General features: G+C 47.4%; 1 protein-coding gene across 1 annotated transcript in view; it reads left to right on the top strand.

Moving 5' to 3' along the window:
• CCDC180 (coiled-coil domain containing 180) overlaps window positions 1-14,832 on the top strand; it is a 65,242-nt gene extending 50,410 nt beyond the window's left edge. Inside the window, 9 exon segments of the mRNA XM_010847111.1 lie at window positions 1,056-1,130; window positions 4,680-4,746; window positions 5,400-5,541; window positions 8,851-9,011; window positions 9,552-9,689; window positions 10,175-10,286; window positions 12,444-12,549; window positions 13,365-13,500; window positions 14,667-14,832. Coding sequence (XP_010845413.1) covers window positions 1,056-1,130; window positions 4,680-4,746; window positions 5,400-5,541; window positions 8,851-9,011; window positions 9,552-9,689; window positions 10,175-10,286; window positions 12,444-12,549; window positions 13,365-13,500; window positions 14,667-14,798 — 1,069 coding nt within the window. The 3' untranslated portion in view covers window positions 14,799-14,832.
• Window positions 14,833-17,955: the final 3,123 nt, after the last annotated feature.

The following is a 17,955-nucleotide window of genomic DNA, read 5'->3' as shown; positions in this document are numbered from 1 at the left end:
AAAGCAAAGACTATGCAGAGCTTGCTACAACCAGGGAATCAGCCACTCTCACTTCCGTTTTAGCAGAGACACAAAGGCAGGCAAGGGAGTGGGAAAGGGGTGTAGTGGAGAAAAGGGAAGGCTTCAGATGTGTCCTGTTGGTGGTGGCTGCCCTGGGAAGGCTGGAGGAGGCCCAAGAGCGGTGGGCATCCTGTGTGATGGTTAGGGGTATGTATTTGACTTGTTCGTTCTGAATCGGAGGCAGGGACAGAATCTAAGGGAGCTGTCAGGTACTGAGCAGGTCCTGGCCCTGTGGGGTTGATTGTTACAGGGGGTATTATTGGCTTCCTGGATTGTTACTAAAGATAACAATTGTCTTCCTGCAAGTCTGACTTCCAGCAGGCCGGCTTCCTGAATTGTTTATTGTAGCTAAGGGCTTGGTGTCCTAGGCCGGTTGTTACAGCTTATCAGCCAGGGTTCTCTATGTATATACGGTATAGCCATTGTCCATTTGTATAATCAATCTCTCAGTGGTTACCAGTGAAATATACATGCTGCTAAGGCTGCCAGATGAAAATTCAGGATGTCCAGTTACATTTGAATTTCAGAAAAACAACACATTTTTTAATATGAGTATGTCCCAAATAATACATGGTGTGTGTGTGAAAAATTGCTTATTGCTTATATGAAATTCAAGTTTATTTAAAAATTTATGTTATTGAAGTATAGTTGGTTTATAATGTGTTACAAATTCAAATTTAATATGTGCTTTTATTTGAAAATTTGACATCCCTACCTAGGGCTCTCAACCTGTGTTTCTTTGGGTCCTTACCACAGGGTAGCAAGGATTCTACTTTCGGGGCTGGAGCCCCTCCGTCCCTCCCCGCGGCCTTGTGTGGGTTTCAGCGGTTAGGGCTCCATCCCTACTATAAGGCTGCGTGCAGAGCTGTCAAGGGGTGGGGCAGCAGCTTGAAGGGCTGGGCTGCACAGGCAGGTCTGGGTAGGGCTCCCACTGACTCAGATCTGCTTGTGTCTGTCTCCAGCTTGCAGAGCATTAACCCACCTTTGCCCCACAGCGTCACGCGGTACACCAAGCCCAACCGACTGGATAGAAAGTACCAGGTGCTCGGTGACAAGCCTCCTCCAGCGGAGTAAGTGTCAATGCCATTTCCTTTAACTCCATTTTAACCTGTCATCTTTGTCACTTGGCAGCTAAATCTGACTCCACTGAGGGGAAAATAAGCTGGAGAGGGACAAAGCAGATCTGCGAGGGGACTGGTAAGGGCCAAGGTCTGTTTGTCTCAGCCTATTTCACATAAATTTATTGAGAGACATTTTCACCAAATTTAGGCATTCATCAAGAAGACATTCTTCTTTCCTTTGAACAATCTGTTTATTTCTGTTCAGTCACCTTCTGTTTATTAAAGGGCACCTGCTCCATCTCTTGCGGCTTGGTCGTAGGGCAGCCAGTCAAGGAGCTTTATAGACATGGGGCCTGAAGCCCCAGAGTGGCCCACTTGGGAGCAGCTCCTGGCATTCCAGTTGCCCATCACCCAGTTCCACCTGGCAGGGCTTCTTTGGATCCTGGAGGAAAAGCCAGCTATAGAACAATTGCTAGTCCCAACAGGGACCTAGACATTTAGGGTTCAGTTCTCAGTAACATAAAGTCAGGAGGGTGGGAGAAAAATTAGAAATATTAATATGAGGAGTTGTAGCCAGATATAAAGGAGGCTAGAAGAATTGAGCCTGGAGAAGGGAATGGCAGCCCACTCCAATATTCTTGCCTGGGAAATCCCGTGGACAGAGATGCCTGGTGGGCTACAGTCCTCAAATGAGGTCACAAAAGACTCAGACGTGACTCAGTGACTAAACAACAGCAGAAGAGTTGAGATTTGATAAGAATTAACAAAATATGCGTGATGGCAAGATCTGGTCCAGTTTCCAGGGAAGTCATGAATCCTCAAAGCTAACAAATAGGGTTAGGATTTACTAATCACGAGAGAGTGCTATAGTTATTGAAATGTAAAATTTCTGTTGCCCTTCTTTTTGATTCTTGTTTATGAAACAAGTCTGGTCTCTTTAGATTTGGCCTGATTATTTACATAAATGCAGCAAGAGTGGTAACTGATCACCAAAACTTTTATGTTTGTATTGCTGGAACTTTTCATAAAGAATCTCAGATTAGACTCTTAAAAGCCTCTTGAGACTAGGAAGACAAGTCAGATTTCACCCAGAGTACCTATAGATTTGGATGAAATCCTCTCTTCTTAAGGTCCCCACAATACTGTAAGGTTTTCCTTACCCACCTATGAAGTTGGGAACCCCATAAACCAGGTGCCAGGTTGATTTTCCAAAGAGGGCTTAAAAGCATCGTCCCCATCAAGTCAACCTTAGTTTCTTTAAAATGTTTGATCATGTCCGATCTTATACATTGCTGTCCATATGACATTTCAGTCAAAGCCTCTTTTATCTATCAGTGTTTCCAATTATGTCCCATTGCAAGAAGGACAATTTTTTGTTGAACTTACATAAATAATTTTGAATTCTAGAGCACATATGAGTGGGTGAAATGTCCAGCATGCTTCTCACTAGCCTGTTTTCCCCTTTAGCCTCAGGCAGTTGCTTTCAGGAGTGCCTCAGTCCCTTGAGAGCCTTGATAGGGTCAGGGGCCTAAAGTTAGTTCAGGCAGCTGTAGGGAGTTGAGGGCTGGAGTGGGAAGGGAGAGGTCTGACAGGAAGAACAGAGAGATGGAGGAGGTAGCGCTTTAGAGGGGGACATATCAGAGGAAACCAGGCAACTGAAGGGAAGGTGGGAGGTGGCAAAATGGGGAAGAAAGAGCAGAGGTGTTGATGGCGGGGTGGAGGGGTGTGGGCGGGGAGGGAGAGGTCTTAGAGGAGCCAGTTTAGGGAGATCTTGTTTTCCCAAGAAGCCAATAAAGTTCCACATTATCCTTAATAAAGCCATGCCAGAAGCATGAGTCATGCAACAGAAATTGGGAAAAGTATAGTGAACGCATATAGAAGAACCTGATATTCTTCTCAGGTTCTTTGATAACTTTTGTCAAAGTCAACAGAGAGCAAACTCTCTTCCTAGAAAGGGTTGGGAAAAGTAGTGGTGAAAGCCATGAATTATACCTTTTGTGCAGCTCCATGGATTCCTCTCCCAAAGAAACCATCTCTCAGGAAGGAAACATTTGCATGAAGATGTACCATGCAATGCTTTTTATCCTAGCTAAAAATGGGGGGGGAACCTAAAGTCCAAAAATAGGGGATTGTAAACACAGTACATACATACCCAGTGGTGTTACACAGCCATTTAAAATGATAGCATAATGTAGGGGGAACACTTTAAAGGGCGCGGAATGTAAAAAGCACAAGAACCTAATTCCAAACCAATTTAAACATCAGCAGAAGGAAATATAGTAAATGTTAGCATTAATTTTTCCATCTTGCTTTTCAGCTTATTTCTAATTTTCTTTAATTATGATGAGTGAATTTGTAAATGAAAGAGCACATCACACACACACACACACACACACACACACGTTTTTTGGCCAAGAGGCATGCAGGATCTTAGTTCCCCAACAGGGAATTGGACCTGTGCCCCCTGCAGTGGAAGAACAGGGTCTTAACCACTGGACCACCAGAGAAGTCCCTTTTTTTAGTTTGGTGGTGGTTTAGTCTCTAAGTTGTGTCTGACTCTTTGCAAGCCCATGGACTGTAGCCTGCCAGGCTCCTCTGTCCATGGGATTCTCCAGGCAAGAATACTGGAGGGGGTTGCCATTTTCTTCTCCATTTTTTTTTTATTTGAGGGAATTTAAAAATATATATACATATATTTTAGAAACTGGTCAAAAATGATGTGTGTGTAAAACAGTCACTGCATCACTTTACAGAAATTTTGAAAAAATAGTTGTCCTCCAGGTATGTGCGGTTCTAACACATCAGTCCCTTATTTCACTCTTGGTATTGAGACAGTTGACCTTACTGACAGGAATATTCGCTAGATCTGGGCAGATTTGTTCAGTAAAGCACCTGGTGTGCACAGTCAGCCTAAAGGCCAGATGTATCAGAAAGAGGATGTTTGGTCCTACAGGCAGTCCTGCTCATTTGATTAATATTTATAAGAAATCATTCTTTCTTCTCTCAACCAAGACAGAGACACTGACAGGTGCAGGCACTGGACAGGGGATTCTGTGGTGAACGAAAAGAGACACACTGTAGGAGAGATGGGGTTAATCAATCAGCCAGTCACACATGTCAATCCCCAGAGCCCCAATGGGGAGGCTATAAAGCTGAGAGCTGCTCAGGGCATTAGAACGAGGCAGTCAGGGATTGCCACTGAGCCAGGGCCAGAGGAAAAGCAAATGTAACCAAGAGGAAAGTTATTTGTGTTCCCTGGAGAGGAATCAGTGTGAGCAGTGGCCCTGGGGCAAGAGTGAGTAATTCCAAGGAGTAATGAGGAACAAAAGAGAACAGAGACACTTGGAAGGGGCCAAACACAGCTTGGCGCAAGCAAGAGGCATTCAACTAGACAAGTAGAAATACGAGGTGGGAGCATGCTTGGGCATCCCAAGTTGTCCAAGTCCAGTTCTGGCTGGGCTGCTGAGTACTCGGAATGTTGTGTCCATATGGTCTTGTCCACACCATTTAGTGTGATTAAACAAGCCCTCTCAGGGATCTGCCTCCTGTGTGTTGCAGGGATTTTAAAGGCATCGTCCTGAGCCTGCTCTGGGAGAGCAACGAGCACCTGCTGGCGGTCGCGGAGGTGAGGGCCCTGCCTGCCGTTCTGCCATCTGCTGGCCACATGCCCCCAGTGGGCTCTCCCCCCTCTTCTGCCAGTAATGACCTTTGGGTGAAACTGAATAAAGGGGACTACAGCCCCCGTGACCATAGCTACCCAGCTTCTGTCACCTTGGGTGGTGTTTTCCATCCTAGAATTAAAGCTCGTCCATTACCCATGTATTCAGCCACCAAACCTTTCTTGGGTCCTGTGTGTCAGATATTTAGCATACCCAATACCAGGGACAAGCCTGGTCTCTGTCCCTGAGTGGCCAGCACCCAGCCAAGAATGACATGTGATGGCACCCCTGGGTGTGAGTCTTTGGAGCAGAGCTCTGGGTCATCTGTGTTAGTGGCCCAGCTTGGCACTCCATAGAAAGCTCTTGGTCTCATGGGTGAAGACCCATCTTAGTCGTGAAGGATGCATAGACTTTTACCATTGACTTGCTTGTGCCTCGCGTAGCCCTAGGACACTGACAGTGGTGACAAGGACAGACAGGGAGGAGGAGAGACCCCAATGTGGGGGACAGCAGTTGAGAAGACCAAGGGGTGAGGAGAGCACAGAGGAGGATGCCAGGATCTTGGGCCAGAGCCCCTGGAGAGGGGTCTGGCGCCCACACTGTCAACCCTCTCCCGTAGGAGTTTTACCGCAAAGAGAAACGCTCAGTCACCAGGCCCGACTGCATGTACGAAACCTTCGACCAGTGCGCGGAGAACATCTGCAAAAAGATCCTGGAGTACCACAGCCAGACAGACGATTACTACAACTCCTGCCTCATAGGTAGGTGTGGCCAGGTGACCACCATAGGCAGGTGGCAGGTGGGGCTACAGAAAGGGGGTGGCCACTCACAGCCAGAATGATGCCCTCCTGACCTGGAGGTCACATGAGGCAGAAGAGCCTCCCTTGGAAAAAATGACATCTTAGAATTAGGTAAAAACCTTGATCAGATTTAACTGGGTAAAAAACAATGCCCTCCCCCGCAAAAGTCGATTTTTCTTGAGAAATATAGTGATTTGTATCACTAAAAATGTTTCACTCTTTGAAAATTTTTTACAGCTTTATTGAGATATTCACTCAACGAAATAGGGAGGAAAGGGAGGGTGGGATGAACTGGGAGATTAGGATTGACATATATACACTACCATGTGAGAATCTGCCTGCAGTGCAGGAGATGCGGGTTCAGTCCCTGGGTCAGGGAGATCCCCTGGAGGAAGAAATGACAACCCACTCCAGTGTTCTTGCCTGGGAAATCCTGTGGACAGAGAAGCCTGCTACAATTCAGGCTACAATTTAAAGGGTCGCAAAGAATCGGACATGACCAAGCAACTGAACACGCACACAAATGTAAGTAAGATAGCTAGTGGGAAGATATCTGCAATTCAGTGGATTCTAATATATTCACAGAGTTGTGCAACCATCGCCACTGTGAATTGCAGAACCTCTGTCCCTCTATCATGTTCCCAGCCCTCAGCAGCCACTGACCTCCTCTCTGTTCATCCAGTGTTAGTAAGTGTCATGTAGCCTTTTTATGGCTGAATCATATTCCATAGTGTGCATATACCATAGTTTGTTTATTTGTTCAGTGATAGACATTTGGCTGTGTCCAGCGTTTGGCGGTTATGGATGGCGCTGCTCTAAACATTCACGTGCATGTTGTGTGTGGATGTATGATTTCATTTCTCTTGGGTGTATAACTAGGAGTAGAATTGCTGGGTCATACGGTGCCTCTGTGTTTAATCGTTTGAAGAATCCTTCCACCGTGTCTACTGTGTGCGTGGGCTGAGATGAACTTGATAGACACAGCCTCCTAGAGAGCAGGGACATGAAAACAGGCAGGCAGGATGTATCTTGCCATTTATGTTGATTATAACAACATAAAAGGAGCTGTGAAAACACACCCATAGCTGCCCATCTCCTTGCCCAATTCTCCACGTCCACAGCCACTTGTGTTTTTGCAGTGGTTAAGTCCTAATTATCTCTACTTGTAAGGCAGGAAACCTAAGGGCCCATTACAGGCCTGCTATGGGTTGAGGGGCAGCAGGGGTAGAAGAGGGAGAGGATTAGGGGGTAGCCAGACCTGAGATCAAGACCCAGAACTGCCATTCCCCAGATGTATGACGTTGACCAAGTCACCTCCCCTTGCCTGTAAATGGAGACAAGGATAACATCCACCATGCAAGGCTTTTTTGAGGACTAAACCTCTCACAGCCTTGCTGTATACAGGGGAAATCAACAATGGCTCTCATTCCTGTAGTTGTAGAATGACTGGAATTGAAACCACAGGCAGCATTTGGTTTCTCTAGCTCAGAGCTTCCCCACTTAAACTCTGTGGGGTTCCATCCTATGTGATCTTCCTCAAAAGAAAGGTTCCATGGTCACATGGGTTTGGGAAATGCTGCAGATCATGTCCCTCCCAGGAAGGCTGACAGTTCACATGAAATGAAGACTTCCATTTCCTACAGGGAGTCAAGTATCCTGAGCAACTCTCCCACTGAAAACATGTAAAAATCCTGGATATAACTGTTTTGTGATAAACTTTTAAATGCATGGATGAGCTAGCTGTAAAGTAAGAAATACTTAAGGCCTCAAGATTAAGTGAGAATAGGAACACAGATAAACTGAGCAGTAACTCTGGCTATTGCCTTGAGGGCTTGGCTGACTCTCAGGTCCACTTGAGCCTCTGTTTTCATGGCCTCCAGGTCACTGGGAACAGAGACCAAGCCCCAGACCACCCAAGGTGTGCAGCCTGAAAGGGCACAAGCCACAGAAAACTGGGACTCCACAGGGCTCCATCTGCAGAGTCAAGGGAATGAGACAGAAACCAAAACCTCCTCCCCCACTGACTAGAAGGAAAGTGTCTTGTTATAAACCATGGCACTGGACAAAGGGGAAAAACTCTAATGAGAATCTATAACTATAAGTCAGCTCTTTTGTGGTGTTTAAACTGAAGTTGCACTTAGATAAACCTGAATTCAACTTTGTGTTTGTAGGTCATCTGAAAGATTTCTAGATGATAGCTTAAAGTGATTTTGAGTGTGTCATGCCCGGATGCTTCTTTAGTAGAGATACTACAGATCCTCTCCAGAGAAGCCTACTTTCAATTCAGGCCTCCAGGGATTCCCACACATAAAATGCCCCAAATAAGAGCTCACTGTAAAACAAAACACACACACACACACACACACACACCACAGCAAAAAGTACCTTCAGCATGAGGCAACAGAATGAGATCAGTAAGGACTTCACATATTGAATGTATCAAGACACAGAATATAAAATAAATAATTATTTCTAGTTAAATAAAAGAGGAAATTAGAAATATGAGTAAGGAGCAAAAGCCTATTAAAATGAGCAAGTAAATATGAACCAAGTAAAGTGAAGTCGCTCAGTCGTGCCTGACCCTTTGTGACCCCATGGACTGTAGCCTACCAGGCTCCTCTATCCATGGGATTTTTCAGGCAAGAATACTGGAGTAGGTTGCCATTTCCTTCTCCAGAGGACCTTCCCGACCCAGGGATTGAACCCGGGTCTTACACATTGTAGGCAGACACTTTACCGTCTGAGCCACCAAGGAAGTCCACCAAGTAAAGAGAACCAAATAAAGCTTATGTATATTGGAAAAATAAATCATTGACATTTTAAAATTATGAATGGCTTTAGTGCCAAAGAAAATAACCAAAAATGTAACACAGAAAAACAAAGGACTAGAAATAAAGGAAAGAGGTGAAGAGAGATGAAGGAAAGAGTAGGTCTGGCATGCAGCTACTTAGAGGTCCAGAGGGGAGGAGGAGACTTGGGTCAAGGTAATATTTGAAGAGAGAATGGATGAAATAGAACTGCTGAAAGGTGCAGTGCAGTTTATAAAGTGCTGGCAAGTCCTGCAATGTGAGAAGTCCTTTGAACTTGCTTAATCCAGTATCTTTAATACCGGTTTGCCCACAGGACCCCTTTTGATGGAATAGCTATTGCCGCACTGTAGACCAAGCCTTTCTCTGTGGGAAACTGCATCGAGCCTTTGTTGGAGAGATGGCCCCAGCAACTTGGCTCTGCTCAGTCCTCTCCCCTGGCCCCCACCCCCAATTCCTACAGAATTACGGGCCCAGATGAGGAGATTTGAGGAGCTTCTACCCCAGGTGTGTTGGCTGGTGATGGAGAATTTCAAGGAGCACCATTGGAAAAAATGTTGTGCTTCCACCAAAGAGATCAGAGAACAGTTCTTGAATTACCAGGAAGAGCTGGAGAAAAGGAAGGTGGGGCCCCCGGGATCACCCTGGGAGTTCAGACATAGAGGCGGGGCATCAGCAGAACTGAGTCCCAGGAAGGAGTTGGGCCAGGCCTGGGATTATTGGGTGGGGGTGAGGGACAATAGGCCCTGGAGGGGTAAGAGCCGAGCCAACAGCTCCTTTATGGAAAGGATTCAGCATGTTCCTTGTTGGATATAACAGGTAGGTTGGCTGGTTCTGTGGGGCTGTGGACCTTGAGATCAACAATGATTGTCCACTTGGTCCTTGGAACCAGGGGACGTTCATGGTATTGATTGTATTGGACTGAATCCCTGATTGTCCCGGGGAAGATGCTCAGCTCTCTCACTTGCTAACCCTTGGAGTTGGCTCCAGCCATGCCTCAGTCTTGTGTATCTGCCACTCCTCTGCATATCCACAGCCCTTCACACACACCCAGGTCAACGCACACATCATGGCCATAATTGGCAGAGGACATAGGCCAGTGACTTCTTAGTCCTGACCTCAAGACCAGGTCAAAAAACCCACTGATTTCTGGATTGTCTGAAGGATGAAAATGCCCAGAAGCTCCACCCAAATCTCGGACACCCTGCACAGCTCCAAGATATGGAGTCTCTATGTCAAGTGGAAGAGAAGAGGCAGGGAGATTTGGACGCCTTGATTGTGGTAACCAAGGAGAAGCTGGAGGTCAGTAGTGCCTTCTACTCCCATGTCTAGGTGCTGAGGGCTGCCCTGCCCTCCCGAGGTCACCCCATCTGACAGCCCACCGGCAGCACTTAGCCCGGCCCTATGCTGGCACCCTGGCCAAAGCAGGGCATGAAAGTGGGCAGGTTTTATAGGTGGAGATGGTCTTTATTGGCTGTTTTAACTTGCATTTAAAATCTTCTAAATTAATTAGTAATGAGAAATTTTTTCTCCCAAGATCCATGTCAAGTTTTCTTTCCTCTTTGGTAAATTGTCTGTGTGTGTCCCTTGGCCATTGCAGAATCATTTCCTATCTTCAAGTCACTCTTAGGAGAAGCCTCCTGGAGAAAGACCAGATGCCTGTTAGCTTTGACACAGTTGACTCATGGCCCTGGTTTTGTCTCACGCACTGCTCTCCAAACCCATCTTCAGCCTGCCTTTGGAGACAGGGCCCTCTCATAGCACCGTGCTCCCTGTGTTTCCTCCAGGAATGCATAAGGAAGTACGCCCGGTTTTTCATAGCCACCTTGGCCACCTTCACCGAGAAGTTCCTGCTGCAGTTGGATGAGGTGGTCACCATTGACGATGTCCAGGTTGCAAGTATGCGCCCCACTGGCCTTTGTGCCCTGGCCCCAGGGGGTTGGTGACATAGGTCATGGATCTGGAGGAGTCTGCTTTCCCCCAGCTCCACCAGTATGAAAATAGATACTCTATTGAGGGGACTGATGAATTTTTTGTTTCTTTTTTTAATTAAAATGATCTTTTTGTAACTAAAAAAGCAAATCCCCAATGAGTCAGATTACATATAAAAAATGAAATCCTAATACTAAATATTTTCATAATCTTGGGGTAAGGACAACTTTCCTAAGTTTGAGAGCTAGAAGCTGTAAAGGAATGGTGTGTACCTCCCTGTGGCCAAAACAAAAGTAAGGGAAAATGTCAAAAGATGGAAGGACAAACCACAAACTGGAAAAATATTTCTAATAACTAATAGGTCAGAGAATGGCCTGATATTCCTGTGGTATGAAGAATTCTTAACAGGTCTAGTTTGTAAACAGGGCAAACACATGCAATTCAAAAGGTCAATAAATGTTGAAAGATGCTTGACTTCACCAATGATGAAAAGTGCAAATATAAACATTGTTAAGATACCATTTCTCACCAAGAGCCTGGCAAAGCTTTTAAATTCAGCACTGGTGAGGCAGGAAGCCCCAGCACCGCAGAGCCCCTCGGAAAAGTGTACCTCCACCCCTTCTCTTGGAGAACCCTCTGTCGGTGACTTCAAAGTCCTGAACGTGTGTGCTTTGACCTAGCCGTTCTAACCCTGGGAACTTATCTGGCAGAAATACTTGCATACTTTTCCAAAGATACATTTTCAAGCATATTCTTCACAGCAGTGCTTGAAATTGCAAAGAATTGGAAACAGTGTTAATATCCACATATAAAGGATTGGATAAATTATGGTCCAGATATAGGAGGGAATTCTATGCAGCTGTTCAGGTGGGTGTGGTAGGTCTCTATGTGCCAGCTGGAAACACCTGAAGGAATACTGTCACAGGAAAAAGCAAGGTGACAATCATACTTACCTGTAATACTATTTTAAAAAACACATAGGTGACATAAACATGCACCCTCACTTGTATATAAATGAATCTGTGTGAGAGAGAAACAGAGGCAAAGAGGGACAAAATGAGAAAAGCAGAGCCTGAGAAACAGGTACCCGACTGTTGATGACCACCTCTGGTGAGTGGCATTGTGAGAGATTTCTAAAGTCTTTTTCCCCATTAGATGATGTTTAAATTTTTTATACTATGTGAATTGCTTTTTATAACTATGCAAAGACTCAAATCATATATTAAATATTGTCCATTTATCTCTCATCTATTAAGTAATTAAAATATATTATTTTTATTTTTTAAGTTTGGATTGCAAAGACAATGACTATTTTTATAGTAAAATAAGAAATGCAATATGAGTTACAAAGAAAGAGAAGAATATGGTCCTTCCTCCCAGAAATAGGTGCTGGTAACATTGGCTGTCCTCCTCCTGGTCATTTCCCTTTGGTCACAGGCCTGTGTGTATATCAGTGGGGAGATGGGAGGGTAGATCACAGGTGTGTGCTCCTTTGTAACCTAATTTCCCCTCTTTGGCAAGTGTGAGCCTGGTTTGGGAAAGTGGAGCCTACACAGATACCAGAGTTCAGACTAGAGAAGGAACAGGCAGTGGAGCCAGCAGGGAGGCAGCCTCGGCACCTTGGAGGGGAACCCCTGGGCCAGGAAGACCCCCTGCATCAGGCCCATGGGGTCCTCACCTGCTCTGTAAATAGGGCTTCTGAGCCAAGTGGCCTGGCCCCGCCATGCCTGCAGACCAGGGTGCAGAGAGCTGCTCTGGCCTGCTGGTCTCACTCCAGGAACAGAGCCCCTTTCTCTCCATGTCAAACGGCAGGTCAGTGAGCCAGACATGAGAGAGACAACCTTGAATGTGTTCATTCCAGGAGAAATTCTTAGTTTAGGACCCCTTTGAGCTAGTATAAGCCAAAGAAGTCTCCAAAGAGCATATTCAGGAGCTCATAGAAGCTGGGAGAAGGTCAGAGCATCATACGTAGGATTTTGGAGCTGGGATGCACATCCAAACCACATCTCACATATTCCAGCTTTAACCCTCCAGGTTTCATTTCTGTAAATGTAAGGTCGGGGGTCCCCTTAATATCAGGCTGTGGATGAGGCCCCCATCAGTAACCCATCTCTTGCTTGCCAGAGATGGAGCCCCCCAAACAGAAAACCTCAATCCTAATACGGAGGAAACTCACCGGGCTGTCCCTGGAGGAAGAGAGTGAGAAGCCCCTGATTGAACGGGGGAGCAGGTAAGAGCTGAGAGCAGGGGTGAATACCACACATGGCTGTGTTTGCTGGGGGTGGTGTGGTGGAATGGTGAGGGGCACGAGCTCTGAAGTCGGACAGACCTGATGACTTTGGAAAGGCTTTGTGTCCTAAGCCTCAATTTCCTTATCTGTGAAATGGGCATGGCAGCCTCCCTTACATGATATTATCAAGAGAAAGCTCAATGAGATTGTGCTTGAAGTGCCCGTGGCACCTACTAAGAGCTCAGCAGCTGTTAGTTTGTGTGATAAGGACCCATGAGGGGACCCCGAAATAAAGAGAGGCCTGTCCTAGTGTGGGGTACCTTCTCAGATTGCAGTCAGTACTGGGATTCACTACAGCTGTCTGTCATGTATGACAAGAGCTATAGAAGTGCTTATCCCCTGTACCCCAGGAATGTGACTCAAAGAAGTAAGGCAGTGATTTACCCAGCTAAATTGTCAGCAGTGGTTTTTTATCATGGTAGGAAAAGCAAGCCAGGAACTGGTGACTGGCACCTGGCTGGGCGAGTGATAAGGAAACCGAGATCCAGAAAAGGGAAAGCCCTAGAGGCATGGGATTCCCCTTCCCCATGCAGAACCCAACTGTCTATACACATGGATATAAGCTGTATGAAAATGCCGAAAAGAACTTGAAGAAGCTTAATCTTAAATGCTCAAGAGTTTTTCTTTTAATTAAGGCATTTAAAGTATGATAATTTTTTTTTAAAGAAATGTTAACCATTTCCACCAGAGATGGAGGGTGCACAGTAAATGACGAAGCTAAGCCTTCAGGACTTTTCATGCATGTTTATTTGTAGAAAGTGGCCAGGAATCAAACCTACTGAAGTCACCATCCAAAACAAGATTCTCCTCCGGAAAACACCATGTATCACAACCACCAAAACAACACTGGGCCACCTGGCATCCGTGGAAGCCCGAGATGCTGTCTACCTGGTGAGTGACGAGACGAGGTGGAGGGGGTGCACCCCGGGGAGTGCTGCCTTGGGAAGGAGGGGGGAGCTTGTCGTCACCAGGCACCCTGGCATCTGGTCAGATGGAGCAGGTGACACGCATCAGAGTACCCCAGGGCACAGCACTGGTGACAGCCAACATTCTCAGGCACCAGGACACAGGCCACAGCTCCTGTCCAGTTCCAGCAGTAGCTCAGGTCTCATGGCGTGAGCCCCAGAGCCACAGGAGCCCAGACTGGAGGGCAAAGGAAGGCTCTCCAGTGAACAGTCAAGACAGTGTGAGGGGACAGAGTAGTCAGAGGCTTGGAGGCCATGGGAGCAGTGAGTGATGATGGGTGGAATAATTACTGAGCAGCTGCTGCAGCTTCTGTTCTCAACACAGGGCTTCCACTGGATCCTTGTAGCAAGCCCACGAGGAAGGTAGAATGGTCCCAACGTTACTGCAGAAGATACCGAGTCATAAAGAAGTGTGTCCCCTCTATGCCACCAAGAATGACAGCCAGGATTGGACCCAGGCCTATTAGACCCGTGGGGCTCCCCAAAGAGGAAGCTGCACCTGAGGGTGCCTGCTGGACCTTGCAACTCCAAGGATGTCTGGACCTATGGTTCTGGTGCCCCAGAGAGGAACCTTGTACTGCCCAGAGATATGCTGACCCTGGTATTTGGAGACCCCTTAGTGCCTAGGCAGGCCCTTCCCCAGCCACCAAGCTAAGCCCCAGACAGTGGGCACAATTCCACTGCTGAGTTCAGTGAGGACTTAAGGCCTAGTGGGCTCAGCCTCTCGAGGAAGCCAGGACCCCTGAGCTTCAAGGAGACTATAGTGTGGTGGTTAGGAAGGAGGGCAGAGTCCAGAATCAGGTGGACCAGGAGCCTAGTCACTGCTCAGTCTCTTCTCAATTAAATAACCTCAGGCAAGGCTGTGAGCCTCAGTTTTCCAATCCATAAAATGTGGAAAACAGCAAGGCCTGCCTGAGCTTTATTGGACATAGTACATGAGAAATGACTTGTGGAACTCTTGCCAGTGCCTGGAATGGGTTCCAAGCCACCCGCCAGCAGGTTGCAGCATCCCTCTAGAGCACTGAGTGTCCTCTAGGGGGCACAGTCCAGAAGTCCTTCCTCATGTGGCCTCCTCCTGCTGCTTGCTCCCAGAAATATTTGGCATCATTTGAAGAGGAGCTGAAGAAGGTCCAGGAGCACACCGCACTGCAGGTGAAAGAGGCTCAGCGCTGGAAGGACAGCTGGAAACACTCCGTGAACATCATCCAGGGCCTGTACTTGTGACACTCTCAACCCTCCCTAAATAAACGGCTTATTTTGTGTAGATTCCTTCATCCCTCTACCCACCCTTCCATCCATCTGTCTCTGCCCAGTGCTGTAGCCTCACAGATGAGGATATGGCATGGTTCCTGCCCACATGGAGATTACTTCCAATGAGGAAGACAGGTGAAAGGGGGTATTCCACCTGGTCAGCTAGGATGGTAGATAACAGGGATGGCTAATAGAGACCCATAGTTGAGGGGAAATAACTTCCACAAGGCATGATGGGCACTTCATCTTGGAAAATGAAACAATTGAAACTTAAAACTTACAGGAAAGAGTATATTGCACATTTAACAAAATGCGAGTTTTAATTGCAACTGTGCACTGATTCCTAAACACAACAAAGACTTCATCTGCTGTTGACCGGGTATCTGGTTATTTGTATGACCAATGATAACCTTTTGGCAGAAGTCTTCTAGGCCTCCTTAACTTGACTAACAGTCTCTTTAGTCCTGTGACACTCAGATCACTGTCTTTGGAAGTTTGCTTCCCACCATCTTCCTTGTCGCCTTTCTCTTCCTTGATTGCCCCGCAGCCTCACTATGACCAGTGGCAGTTGTCAGCAGCTGTCTGCGCCTTGTGGGCAGGCGGCTCATGGTCCTTCCTCTACTTCCTGAGCTCCTGCTGTGCCAGTATGGTTTGTATGTTGTTGGTGCTTCAGTTTGAGGTTCCATGCGCTTTGTCTCGACTTGATGAGATAAGCATCGCCTGCATTTACAGTTGTGGAGACTCAAGTCCAGAAGGTCAAAGCCAAGGACTTTGAGGCACATTGTTTTGGGGATGATTCCAAGAAGCATGAGTGAGGACATGGGAAAAAGGAGCCTGAAAGCAGAAAAGTCACTGGAAGGGGCTTTCAGGAGTGGCCCCTGCTGTGGGTGACTAGGCTCTGTCTCCCTGGAAAACAACCTCCCACCTGACCTGACTCTGTCCATGTGGGTGGAGAGTTGCCTGGGCATTAGCACTGCCCTCATGCCAGCTTGCAGGACAGGAATCTCCTGTGGTACCAGAAAGAGTCCTCAGGCAGGGGAGTCTTGGGTTATATTGGCTGGAGCAAGCTCCCCAGCTGCAGATAGACTCAGGTAAGCCAAGGGGATGTGAGCGCAGCATCACCACCTCCGGTTTTCCAAACCTGAAGCCAGGCCCCTATGCACCACTCTGCCATGGCACCCTCTCTCCTCAAAGTAGCAAATGATGTCTGCACAGCCCCTTCCAGCTTGTGGCATGCTCTGCAGGTACATGTTCTAATTCAGTCCTACCATGGACAGGGTGGCAGTCACCATGTAACCCCTATTTTGTAAATAAAGAAGCTGAAACTTGGAGAAAAGAATGTATCTCCAGTGTTCCAGCCTGGCTCTGGCTGTCCCTGAAACTCAGCCAGGAGTGAATACACCTGGGTGCTTTGTAAGTAAGAAAGGACCCAGAAAAATGAGGGGTGCTCCCTCTCCCGTCTGCCAGCCTTGGAGTCTCTGCACCACCACCCCCACCTGCCAGCCACAGGGCAGCGTGCATGGAGAACAGGGTGTAGGTGTGGGTACAGGACAGCCTGTGGTCAGTCACTCTCCACTTTCATGTTGGTGAGGTCCCAGTTGGCAGAGAAGGCTTGAGGAAGTACGCCTGCTGTGGCAGGAGTACTGGGAGGGGGACACGAGGACTAGGGCGGGTATTGGGGGCCCACCACAGCCCAGACAGAGCCTGCAAACAGTGGCGGAGCCAGGGAGCAGAAGGGGTGCAGAACTGGGAGGCCTGGGCCGACCCCTCAGCGCTGTGTGCCCCTCTGAGTCCAGTTTGCTCACCTCTCCAATGGGGACACAGGCTCCACTCTTCCAGCCCACTGCACCCAGTGAGACCCAGCTTGCCTAGCTGGGCCAGCCTTTGGGACCTGAGGCCACAAAGCTGAGGGGTCAAGGCAAAAGCCATGCCCATTCCACTTCTTATTCCCTACCTAGTGTGCCGCCTTTCATTGTTTTCCTTATGATTCCGAAAGGAAAAGACATTCGTTATAGGAAATAAAAGACCAAAGGAGAAAAAAGAAGACTATAAAAACCCTGGCATCCAGAGATAGCTGTTTCCTACACCATTTTTCATGTGTGTGTGTGTGTGATATTTGCCAAATGGAATCATAAAGTGAGTTCTGTTGTATAAATTGGTTTTCAGATTTCAGCTGGGTACACGGTCGCCGTATCTTTGAGTAGCCACTTACACCCTGGTTTTCATACTCTCTGCCTCTACCCACCATGTGGAGTGGGCCTCACGTGTGTCAGTGTCCTCACACCCCCATAGCTGAGACCGAGTCAGGAAGCAACACCCATCCTTACAGGGGAGACTGCTCTCCAATAGTTTTGTTTTTTCTGGACCCTAACATAATCCACTAACTCAGTTCATGGCCCACTAAGGGGTCTTGTCTGCAGTGTCCCACTGCCAGAGGAACCAGGTCCCCTCCCGGACAAGGTGGGGTGTCCATTGTGAGGCTCTTAGATACAAGGCATCCATCCACCCACATGGACTCTGTGCACATCTCTAGCCCTTGCCTCTGGCTTCTGGAAGCTGACTCCCTGAGTCAAAGGGGAGAGCATCTGGGGACCCGGCACAAATCACCCTCCAGGAGAAGACTTGGGGTTCCTCCCACCACTGATGACTCAGTGCCTGCTTCCCTCGGCCACACCAAGCATTGTAGTTACAGCAGCTTTGGGGAAAATCTTTTTCTTTTTTCTTTTTTGGCTGACTCAGCAGATGACGAAAAACATCTAATTCATAGTCTTATTTTTACTTTTCTAATGATGAGTGAAGGTACACTTTTCATCACCGAGTCATTTCCAAAATGTGGCCACTTTTCCCAGTCCTGGGGTGAGCCTGCTGAACACGACCACCTGGGCATCTCCAGGGGGCACAGTTCATGTTCCATGTCCAGCTAAGAAGCTCCACTCCTTGTGCTGTTGCAGAAACCAGTAATCGAGAAACCAAGCACCACACTCGGAGAGTTGGAGAACTCAGGTTTATTACATCGGTGGGCCCAGAGGAGTTAACACTCCAAGCTCTGAGCCCCAAACAAAGGGGTTACAGAGTTTTTATACACGGACAGGCATGATTAAGTGGGTTTGCGGGTTTGCAGGGGCTGGGC

Source organism: Bison bison, unplaced genomic scaffold (assembly GCF_000754665.1).
Source record: "Bison bison bison isolate TAMUID 2011002044 unplaced genomic scaffold, Bison_UMD1.0 scf7180017864243, whole genome shotgun sequence".
NCBI lineage: Eukaryota > Metazoa > Chordata > Mammalia > Artiodactyla > Bovidae > Bison > Bison bison.
This window is presented reverse-complemented; position numbering and strand designations above follow the sequence as displayed.